General features: G+C 51.6%; 1 protein-coding gene across 2 annotated transcripts in view; it reads left to right on the top strand.

The window, feature by feature from the left end:
• satb2 (SATB homeobox 2) overlaps window positions 1-12,057 on the top strand; it is a 64,806-nt gene that overhangs the window by 29,942 nt on the left and 22,807 nt on the right. For both annotated transcript variants that reach the window (XM_069196457.1, XM_069196456.1), the window contains exons 6-8: window positions 2,475-2,577; window positions 3,740-3,790; window positions 3,934-4,520. In XM_069196457.1, coding sequence (XP_069052558.1) covers window positions 2,475-2,577; window positions 3,740-3,790; window positions 3,934-4,520 — 741 coding nt within the window. The remainder of the gene's footprint in view (window positions 1-2,474; window positions 2,578-3,739; window positions 3,791-3,933; window positions 4,521-12,057) is intronic.

Here is a 12,057-nt window from a genome sequence, read left to right as displayed (position 1 = left end):
TTACAAGTGTAACATGGCGTTTGCCAAAATTGTCGAAGTATTTAAATCGGGGTCTCCAGTGCCATTCCTGGGAAGATGACCGTAGGTCCGCTGGTTTTCCATTCCAGCGTTACACTTAACAACCAAGAGCAGCTCATTGACTTAGCTGGACTTGCTGGAATCTCCCAGCTCTTCAAGCTTTGCTGCATTAAAAGAGCCCTGGACCAGGACCAAGACTGCAGAACCCACATTAACACCAAGAGACCAGTGCAAACAGAATGATGTCACACAGGCCACTGGTAAAACTGAACAGAAAATACAGAATAAACTAACAGCATTATAAAACTGAATCCAACAGGCAATTCGAAAACAACAGCAGGACTCTGATAAGAACCAGTGATTTTGATTTGTGCCTGGCCAGTTAGTCTTGGAGGACTGGAATGTAGTCCAGCTGATAGATGGAGTGCACTTCCTCTCCTGGAAGATCTCTCCACAGGGTATAAATTGACTGCTTCCTGAAGTTGCACCCAGACAATTAGGCCTCCCCTCTCTGAGACTGACTGTGCCTGCGCTGTGAACGAGCTGCAGTGTAGGTTCAGTACAGTAGTCGGCACCTGGTGCAATAAGAGTCATCACGAGCAATTCAGAGAAATCGGACACCTGGCTTCAGAGAAGGAGGGTGCAGGGAGTGGGGGAGGCGAGAGAGAAGAGAGATGGGCGGAGAGGCATCTAGTCAGTGTGATAAGAGATCCCTCTTGGTCATACAGAACACAGCGGAGAGAGCATCTCCTGTGGCCCATCCTTTCATTTACCAGGGATCTTCGTTTTCTGTCACCGCTTGTCTCTCTCCCCCCTCCCTCAGTCTCGCGTTCTCTCTGCAGGGGTCTTCCCTTCTTTAACGCTCCAGCATTCACCTTCTGCTTTCTCAGGCTCATTTGTGAGGGCTTAATTAAGGTTACTGGTTGAAAGGGTGGTGCGATAAGTGCTGTAGGAATAGCAGAACAATCAAAGGAGCTGTTACATTAAAAGGGGGGTTGGTATTAATAGCTGCAAATTCCTTCTTTTCTCGCTTTTTCCTGGAGAGACTTTGGTTTCTCTGGGGCACGATGTGCTCTGGCCTGTCTGCCAGTGTGAGGGTGCATCACTCTCTCAGCTATCTGTGTTTTTCACAGGGCAGGAGGGACTGTGTCCCAGTCTGTATCTCTCTGCTGGGGCACTGGGGCACACAGCTGGACTTCTCTCTGTCTCTGCTGGGGCACTGGGGCACTGGGACACACAGCTGGACTTCTCTCTGTCTCTGCTGGGGCACTGGGACACACAGCTGGACTTCTCTCTGTCTCTACTGGGGCACTGGGACACACAGCTGGACTTCTCTCTGTCTCTGCTGTGGCACTGGAGCACACAGCTGGACTTCTCTCTGTCTCTGCTGGGGCACTGGGACACACAGCTGGACTTCTCTCTGTCTCTACTGGGGCACTGGGACACACAGCTGGACTTCTCTCTGTCTCTGCTGTGGCACTGGAGCACACAGCTGGACTTCTCTCTGTCTCTGCTGGGGCACTGGGACACACAGCTGGACTTCTCTCTGTCTCTGCTGGGGCACTGCGGCACTGGGACACACAGCTGGACTTCTCTCTGTCTCTGCTGGGGCACTGGGACACACAGCTGGACTTCTCTCTGTCTCTGCTGGGGCACTGGGACACACAGCTGGACTTCTCTCTGTCTCTGCTGGGGCACTGGGGCACTGGGACACACAGCTGGACTTCTCTCTGTCTCTGCTGGGGCACTGGGGTACACAGCTGGTCTTCTCTCTGTCTCTGCTGGGGCACTGGGACACACAGCTGGACTTCTCTCTGTCTCTACTGGGGCACTGGGACACACAGCTGGACTTCTCTCTGTCTCTGCTGGGGCACTGGGGCACACAGCTGGACTTCTCTCTGTCTCTGCTGGGGCACTGGGACACACAGCTGGACTTCTCTCTGTCTCTGCTGGGGCACTGGGGCACACAGCTGGACTTCTCTCTGTCTCTGCTGGGGCACTGGGACACACAGCTGGACTTCTCTCTGTCTCTGCTGTGGCAATGGGACACACAGCTGGACTTCTCTCTGTCTCTGCTGGGGCACTGGGGCACTGGGGCACACAGCTGGACTTCTCGTTGTCTCTGCTGTGGCACTGGAGCACATAGCTGGACTTCTCTCTGTCTCTGCTGGGGCACTGGGGCACACAGCTGGACTTCACTCTGTCTCTGCTGGGGCACTGGGACACACAGCTGGACTTCTCTCTGTCTCTACTGTGCTCTGTACCATCCTATTTCAATAGGCAGTTTGTAAACACTGTGATTGAACAACACTGATGTTTGGGTTTGGCCAGCATGTGTTCTCTGTAGTAAGAGCTTTAGAGTTCGAGTTTATTGTGGGAATTAATCATCAGGATGTCCCCCTCGCTCTGCAGTACCTCTCTTTGACACACAACTCCAACTCTCTCCTTCTGTCCAGAGTATGATCTCCTCCATCGTGAACAGCACCTACTACGCCAATGTGTCCTCCACTAAGTGCCAGGAGTTTGGCCGATGGTACAAGAAGTACAAGAAAATCAAAGGTGAGGCTGCTGAACGGGGGCAACCAGACAGACTGAGTGACCTGCACTGCTGGCCTGACGGCATCTCTGCTGACTGCTTCTCCTGAGGTGACCCGTGAAGCTGAGGGGGGCTGGGATGCTCTGAGAGAGAGAGAGAACTGCAGACAGGACAGCCAGGGCCCAGATAGGCCTGGTTTGCATTATCCGCTAATGTCTCCCTTAATATAGCAGTGGGAACTAAACGCTCCTCTCCCTAATCAAAACCAGTGCTTCCCCCAGTTTAACTCGGGGGTCCTGTTACACGCGGCCATATATAGGCCGGCCTGCTGAAGAATGTGCCTTTTCTTTTTTTTTCGACTTAGAAATTATTTCTTTTCCCCAAAAAAAAATGGAGCAATTGCGCAGCAGAGCAGATCAAAGTCAGTACAGAAACCCCAAACAGAATAAAAGCCCGGCGCTCTGACAGGCAGCGTCGGGTTACAGAGCGCCAGTATTAGTTCTGGTCTGTGCCTTTCGAAAACAGGCCTCCCCGCCGCGCTGTCAGCCGCGCAGGGCCAGATGTGAGGGCTGATGGGGAGGAGGGTGGGGGGGGGAGGAGTGTCATTGGAGCACGCAGCTGCAGGGCCCGACTGGTGCGACCTCATTGGCTGTCCCACGTGTCAGCCTCCGCCGTGCTGATAAAACTCCTGAATCACTGGCTTGGACGCTCCTCCTGTGTGGTGCACATCGCGCCCCTTCCCCTGAGTGTGGAGCTAACCGCTGATGGCCGTGATACAGCTGTGGCCGCAGGGTAATTTTTTATTTTTGCGTGGCCACGAACAATTTGGGAGACCCCAGTCCATCACACCCCCCCCCTTTATCAAGCCCCGTAGCTGCATCGAAACCCCTCAGTGCAGCTCTCCAGTAAGTAACTGCAGAAACGAAGAGGCAACATCCTCACTTTAACAAAAAAAAAGTTTTGGGGGTCTTCCAAATCGAACATGCATTATTTAAGTCATTTCAGCCGGGACGATGTCGTCTGATTTCACCACTCTGGATTTCGGTCCAGTGGGAAAGGCAAATGAGAAGATAATGAGTGTCAGTGAGAGGTCCTCACAAGCACTGCGCTCATGGCCCAGACTCTGCGGTGCTCTGCGCGTGTGCCTGCTGCTCCTTCCCTTGTCTCACCCTCTCCTCTCCTCAGGGGATTATCTGGAGAAGATGTGGTCTGGACGGGAGAACTCGGAGATCAAAGGTGAGATTCCGGCCCCTCCCAAGTGCCTGTCCCAGGAAACGTTCGAAGATCTGGTTCCTTGGTGCTTCGTCGTTTGCATGCTGGATCGAGTTCAGTTGTGGAGGGACAGTGTGACGCTCTCCCATCTCTCCTTCCTCTCGCAGTGGAACGGGACAGCCTGGCTGACTTCTGCGTCCTGGGCCAGCGCCCCCCACACCTGTCAGGCCTGGCACAGCTTGGGTCACTGGGGGCCGGTGGGGGGGCCCTGGTCAAGGGGGCCGGAGGAACTGGGGAGCCTCAGACCCCGACACAACAGTCCCAGCAGCAGCAGCAGCAGCAGCAATCCCAGCAACAGCAACAACAACTGTCCCCCCACAACCAGCTCCATCACAGCCCCCCGCTGCGCGCCCAGGTGCCGCCGCCAGCCGCCCTGCAGCCCCTGCTGACGCCGGGGGGGCTGCTGTCACCTCAGCTCAGTCCCCAGCTGGTGCGGCAGCAGCTGGCCATGGCGCACCTCATCAACCAGCAGCTAGCGGTCAGCCGGCTCCTGGCACACCAGCACCCCCAGGCCATCAACCAGCAGTTCCTGAACCACCCTCCCCTGCCCCGGCCCTCGAAGCCCAGCGAGCCTGGGGCCAGCCCGGCCCCCACGGAGGTCTCCCCCGACATCTACCAGCAGGTCCGCGATGAGCTGAAGAGGGCCAGCGTCTCCCAGGCTGTGTTCGCCCGCGTGGCCTTCAACCGCACGCAGGTACGGAACTGCGCATGCACGGGCATTGCACTGCACAGGCAGGACCCTGCTCAGACACAGGCACAACACTGTACAGATACAGGCATAACACTGCTCAGACACAGGCATAACACTGCACTGCACAGGCATAACCCTGCTCAGACACAGACATAACCCTGCTCAGACACAGGCATAACCCTGCTCAGACACAGGCATAACCCTGCTCAGACACAGGCATAACACTGCTCAGGCACAGGCACAACACTGTACAGATACAGGCATAACCCTGCTCAGACACAGGCATAACCCTGTACAGACACAGGCATAACACTGTACAGATACAGGCATAAACCTGCACAGACACAGGCATAACCCTGCACAGACACACGCATAACACTGTACAGATACAGGCACAACACTGTACAGATACAGGCATAACCCTGCTCAGACACAGGCATAACCCTGTACAGACACACGCATAACACTGTACAGATACAGGCATAAACCTGCACAGACACAGGCATAACACTGCACAGACACAGGCATAACCCTGCTCAGACACAGGCATAACCCTGCTCAGACACAGGCATAACACTGCACAGACACAGGCATAACCCTGCTAAGACACAGGCATAACCCTGCTCAGATACAGGCATAACACTGTACAGATACAGGCATAACACTGTACAGACACAGGCATAACCCTGCTCAGACACAGGCATAACCCTGCTCAGACACAGGCATAACACTGCACAGACACAGGCATAACCCTGCTCAGACACAGGCATAACCCTGCTCAGACACAGGCATAACACTGCTCAGACACAGGCATAACCCTGCTCAGACACAGGCATAAACCTGCTCAGACACAGGCATAACCCTGCTCAGACACAGGCATAACCCTGCTCAGACACAGGCATAACCCTGCACTGCACAGGCAGAACCCTGCTCAGACACAGGCATAACACTGCTCAGACACAGGCATAACACTGTACAGACACAGGCATAACCCCGCTCAGACACAGGCATAACACTGCACAGACACAGGCATAACACTGCTCAGACACAGGCATAACACTGTACAGATACAGGCATAAACCTGCATAGACACAGGCATAAACCTGCACAGACACAGGCATAACACTGTACAGACACAGGCATAACCCTGCTCAGACACAGGCATAACCCTGCTCAGACACAGGCATAACACTGTACAGATACAGGCATAACAATGCTCAGACACAGGCATAACACTGTACAGATACAGGCATAACACTGCTCAGACACAGGCATAACCCTGCACAGACACAGGCATAAACCTGTACAGACACAGGCACAACACTGTACAGACACAGGCACAACACTGCTTAGACACAGGCATAAACCTGCACAGACACAGGCACAACACTGTACAGACACAGGCATAATACTGCTCAGACACAGGCATAATACTGCTCAGACACGGGCATAACACTGTACAGACACAGGCATAACACTGCTTAGACACAGGCATAAACCTGCACAGGCACAGGCATAAACCTGCACAGACACAGGTTCAACACTGTACAGACACAGGCATAACACTGCTTAGACACAGGCATAAACCTGCACAGACACAGGCACAACACTGCACAGGCACAGGCACAACACTGCTTAGACACAGGCACAACACTGCACAGACACAGGCACAACACTGCACAGGCACTGCCCATGTACAGGTATAACACTGCACATGCTCAACATTGCACAGGCACAGGCACAACACTGCACAGACACAGACATAAACCTGCTCAGACACAGGCATAACCCTGCTCAGACACAGGCATAACCCTGCACTGCACAGGCAGAACCCTGCTCAGACACAGGCAGAACCCTGCTCAGACACAGGCATAACACTGCTCAGACACAGGCATAACACTGTACAGACACAGGCATAACCCTGCTCAGACACAGGCATAACCTTGCTCAGACACAGGCATAACACTGCACTGCACAGGCATAACCCTGCTCAGACACAGGCATAACACTGCACAGACACAGGCATAACACTGCTCAGACACAGGCATAACACTGCTCAGACACAGGCATAACACTGTACAGACACAGGCATAACCCTGCTCAGACACAGGCATAACCCTGCACAGACACAGGCATAACACTGCTCAGACACAGGCATAACCCTGTACAGACACAGGCATAACCCTGCTCAGACACAGGCATAACCTTGCTCAGACACAGGCATAACACTGCACTGCACAGGCATAACCCTGCTCAGACACAGGCATAACACTGTACAGATACAGGCATAAACCTGCATAGACACAGGCATAAACCTGCACAGACACAGGCATAACACTGTACAGACACAGGCATAACCCTGCTCAGACACAGGCATAACACTGTACAGATACAGGCATAACAATGCTCAGACACAGGCATAACACTGTACAGACACAGGCATAAACCTGCACAGACACAGGCACAACACTGTACAGACACAGGCATAACACTGCTCAGACACAGGCATAACACTGTACAGATACAGGCATAACCCTGCACAGACACAGGCACAACACTGTACAGACACAGGCACAACACTGCTTAGACACAGGCATAAACCTGCACAGACACAGGCACAACACTGTACAGACACAGGCATAATACTGCTCAGACACGGGCATAACACTGTACAGACACAGGCATAACACTGCTTAGACACAGGCATAAACCTGCACAGGCACAGGCATAAACCTGCACAGACACAGGTTCAACACTGTACAGACACAGGCATAACACTGCTTAGACACAGGCATAAACCTGCACAGACACAGGCATAACACTGCACAGACACAGGCACAACACTGCACAGGCACAGGCACAACACTGCACAGGCACAGGCACAACACTGCTTAGACACAGGCACAACACTGCACAGACACAGGCACAACACTGCACAGGCACTGCCCATGTACAGGTATAACACTGCACATGCTCAACATTGCACAGGCACAGGCACAACACTGCACAGACACAGACATAAACCTGCACAGACACGGGCACAACACTGCACAGACACAGGCACAACACTGCACAGACGCAGGCACAACACTGCACAGGCACAGGCATAACACTACGCAGACACAGGCATAACACTGCACAGATACAGGCATAACACTGCTTAGACACAGGCATAACACTGTACAGATACAGGCACAACACTGCACAGACACAGGCATAACACTGCTTAGACACAGGCATAACACTGTACAGATACAGGCATAAACCTGCACAGACACAGGCATAACACTGCTTAGACACAGGCATAACACTGCTTAGACACAGGCATAACACTGCACAGACACAGGCATAACCCTGCACAGACACAGGCATAACCCTGCACAGACACAGGCATAACACTGTACAGACACAGGCATAACCCTGCACAGACACAGGCATAACACTGCTTAGACACAGGCATAAACCTGCACAGACACAGGCATAACACTGCACAGACACAGGCATAAACCTGCACAGGCACAGGCATAAACCTGCACAGACACAGGCACAACACTGTACAGACACAGGCATAACACTGCTTAGACACAGGCATAAACCTGCACAGACACAGGCACAACAATGTACAGACACAGGCATAACACTGCTTAGACACAGGCATAAACCTGCACAGGCACAGGCATAAACCTGCACAGGCACAGGTTCAACACTGCACAGACACAGGCATAAACCTGCACAAGCACAGGCATAACACTGCACAGACACGGGCACAACACTACACAGGCACTGCCCATGTACAGGTATAACACTGCACATGCTCAACATTGCACAGGCACAACACTGCAGACACAGGCATAAATCTGCACAGACATGGGCACAACACTGCACAGACACAGGCACAACACTGCACAGACACAGGCACAACACTGCACAGACAGAGACATAAACCTGCACAGACACGGGCATAACCCTGCTCAGACACAGGCACAACACTGCACAGACACAGGCACAACACTGCACAGACACAGGCACAACACTGCACAGACACAGGCATAAACCTGCACAGACACAGGCATAACACTGCACAGACACAGGCATAAACCTGCACAGGCACAGGCATAAACCTGCACAGACACAGGCACAACACTGTACAGACACAGGCATAACACTGCTTAGACACAGGCATAAACCTGCACAGGCACAGGCATAAACCTGCACAGGCACAGGTTCAACACTGCACAGACACAGGCACAACACTGCACAGACACAGGCACAACACTGCACAGACACAGGCATAAACCTGCACAAGCACAGGCATAACACTGCACAGACACGGGCACAACACTACACAGGCACTGCCCATGTACAGGTATAACACTGCACATGCTCAACATTGCACAGGCACAACACTGCAGACACAGGCATAAATCTGCACAGACATGGGCACAACACTGTACAGACACAGGCACAACACTGCACAGACACAGGCACAACACTATGCAGACACAGGCACAACACTGCACAGAGACATAAACCTGCACAGACACGGGCATAACCCTGCTCAGACACAGGCACAACACTGCACAGACACAGGCACAACACTGCACAGACACAGGCATAACACTGCACAGACACAGGCATAAACCTGCACAGACACAGGCACAACACTGTACAGACACAGGCATAACACTGCTTAGACACAGGCATAAACCTGCACAGGCACAGGCATAAACCTGCACAGGCACAGGTTCAACACTGCACAGACACAGGCACAACACTGCACAGACACAGGTACAACACTGCACAGACAGAGACATAAACCTGCACAGACACGGGCATAACCCTGCACAGACACGGGCATAACCCTGCTCAGACACAGGCACAACACTGCACAGACACAGGCACAACACTGCACAGACACAGACACAGGCACAACACTGCACAGGCACAGGCATAACACTGTACAGACACAGGCACAACACTGCACAGGCACAGGCATAACACTGCACAGACACAGGCACAACACTGTACACAGACAAAAAACTGCTTAGACACAGGCATTACACTGCTCAGACACAGGCATAACCCTGCTTAGACACAGGCATAACACTGTACAGACACAGGCATAACAATGCACAGACACAACACTTCCCAGACACAGGCACACTACTGCCCAGACACAGGCCCACCACTGCACAGACACAGGCATAACCCTGCACAGGCACAACACTGCACAGGCACTGCCCATGTACAGGTATAAAACTGCACAGGCTCAACACTGCACAGGTATGACACTGCACAAGCACGACACTGAACATGAACAGACACAACAATGCACAGACTCAGACATAACCCTGCACAGGGACAGGCACAACACTGTATCTGCCCAGGCAAAACACTGGACATTGCCAGCTGCACCACTGCACTTGCAAAGTTACAGAACTGCACCTGTCGTGATTCTACACTACACCTGCACAGGTATGACAGCACCTCCCCAGAACAGCACTGCACCCACATAGGTAGAACTTGTCACCCACCTGGGACAAATACAAAGAAACAGAAATACCATTTAGTTTTTCCACATTACAGGTGTGTAGGGTGCATGTGTAGCTACATAAGGACAAGTCCAACCTGCTGCTGTCTTTGTCTGCTCTGCTTTGTTTTTGGTGTTGTGCCCTGGTTGCTTATCTTAGACTACTACACCTAGCTGACATTTTGACTTCTTTGCTGCATCTTCTCTTTTTGAACTGTTTTCTGAATTGCTTGGGTTTTAAAATACCTCGCCGTGGATGTGAAGAAGTTGTCAAATAAAACCCTGTTCATTCTGCCCTAGACATATTTAAGAAATCGCTGCTCTGCTACAGCTATGCAAACAACCTTTAACAGGTCCCCAGTTAATGATGTACCAGGGATGTTCAAACACAGCCATTGTAAGCATTTTTATTAGCATGAGCCTCAGATGCATAAATGTCACACACCAGGTAACTGTCACTTTGTAACTCAAGAGGGCAGTTGTGAAACTGGCACTCGGGACACTGTTAATGCTAATTTAAGAACAAAGGTTGGGTAGAGGAGGAGAGAAGACCTTTTGGCCATTTTGCTCATTTGATTTCAAGAAACCAATCCTCTTCTCTGTGAAGGAGTGCCTTCCTTCCATCTCCAGTCCTGCATGCGTTTCTAACAGTGAGGATTCTGAACTGCTGTATCAGGTTCTCTTGTGGGTCTGCTCTGTGCAGGAAGGTGATCTCTGTGAGACTGGGAATTACTCTGATGGTTCTTCTTTGAACTTTGTTTCTGAATATGCCATCTATAATACTTTTTCCTTGATTACATCTCATCTGTGGATTTCAATTTGACAGTCTTCTGTAGAAAAAGTCATCACTGCTGCAGTCCATCAAATCACGGTCTTGGATCAGTCTTGATTGACGTTGTTGTGTGTTCAAGGAAACAAGACAAGTTGATCAGAGAATCAATTCATTTCAAATCCATTCGCTACATGACTACCCACTAGAACGCTTTTCGCGTTTAACTAGTTTTGTGGCTCTTATTCCACAGTTTTACATAATGTAGAAAAGATGGAAAAACAAAAACTGTTCTGGCCCCATCTGACCCCAAGCTTTAGACCAGAAAACGTTAAGAAAAATATCTTTAATCCAGTGAACAGTTCAATCAAATTGTACACCCTGAGAGCGTAAGGAAGGGTTAAACCACCTGGCAAGAAAGCCTGTTCCAAACACCCAAACCTCATGGAGGACGGACTGTTTCCTTTGAGTTTCCAGCTGTGACTCTTGTATCCTTGTTTCCAATAGTGCAATAGTGCCCTGTGTTGACCCTTTTACAGTCCTTAAGATTTTATATTCTGGAATAAAATCTCATCTCGGTCACCTTTGTTCTAGACTGAAGAGATTTAGTTCCCCCGGCTGATCTGTATATGACAAACTCTTGAGTTCACCTAAGCACTCAAGAAGTGAAATAAAAACCCGAGCCAGGCTGCTGTGTCAGAGCTGCTCATTTTCATTTGGCGGGGCTCTGGGGGTGGGATCACAGGGAGGTAACGTATCCAGCTCTGCCATGTGGAGCAGGGTGTGTGGGTCCTTTCCTCTGAAAGGCAGCAGCTGTGCCAGGGGGGGGGGGTGTGTGCTGTCTGATCAGTGGGCAGAGGGTAGGAGGCAGTGAGAATGGGGACCCTCTGCTCCCCCCAGGAGAGTCCCAGTGGACCCGGAGGGCCCTCCTTATACCCCGCTGCCTGGCTCTGTGAGCGAGCCTTGGCACTAGTAGGCCAGTGATGGGACTGCTCACACTGATGGGGAATTAAGGATAAGCTCATGAAATATGCAGCACGCCTGTGTGCCGAGCTGTTTTGGGGGGGAATTAGACATGAAGCTCAGACTGTAATCAAGCAGCCTTGTAGAGCCCTGCAGTACAGGACATTGAGTACTGTACAAAAGTTATTTTGTACAGTATTTCAAGAAATCTAAATTTGTACTTGTATGTAAGTGCAACTTGCTTTGCGTTAGCGAAGTGCACAGTTCTGCTCCACAGT

This window comes from Lepisosteus oculatus, chromosome 12 (assembly GCF_040954835.1).
Source record: "Lepisosteus oculatus isolate fLepOcu1 chromosome 12, fLepOcu1.hap2, whole genome shotgun sequence".
In the NCBI taxonomy this organism is placed as follows: domain Eukaryota; kingdom Metazoa; phylum Chordata; class Actinopteri; order Semionotiformes; family Lepisosteidae; genus Lepisosteus; species Lepisosteus oculatus.
This window is presented reverse-complemented; position numbering and strand designations above follow the sequence as displayed.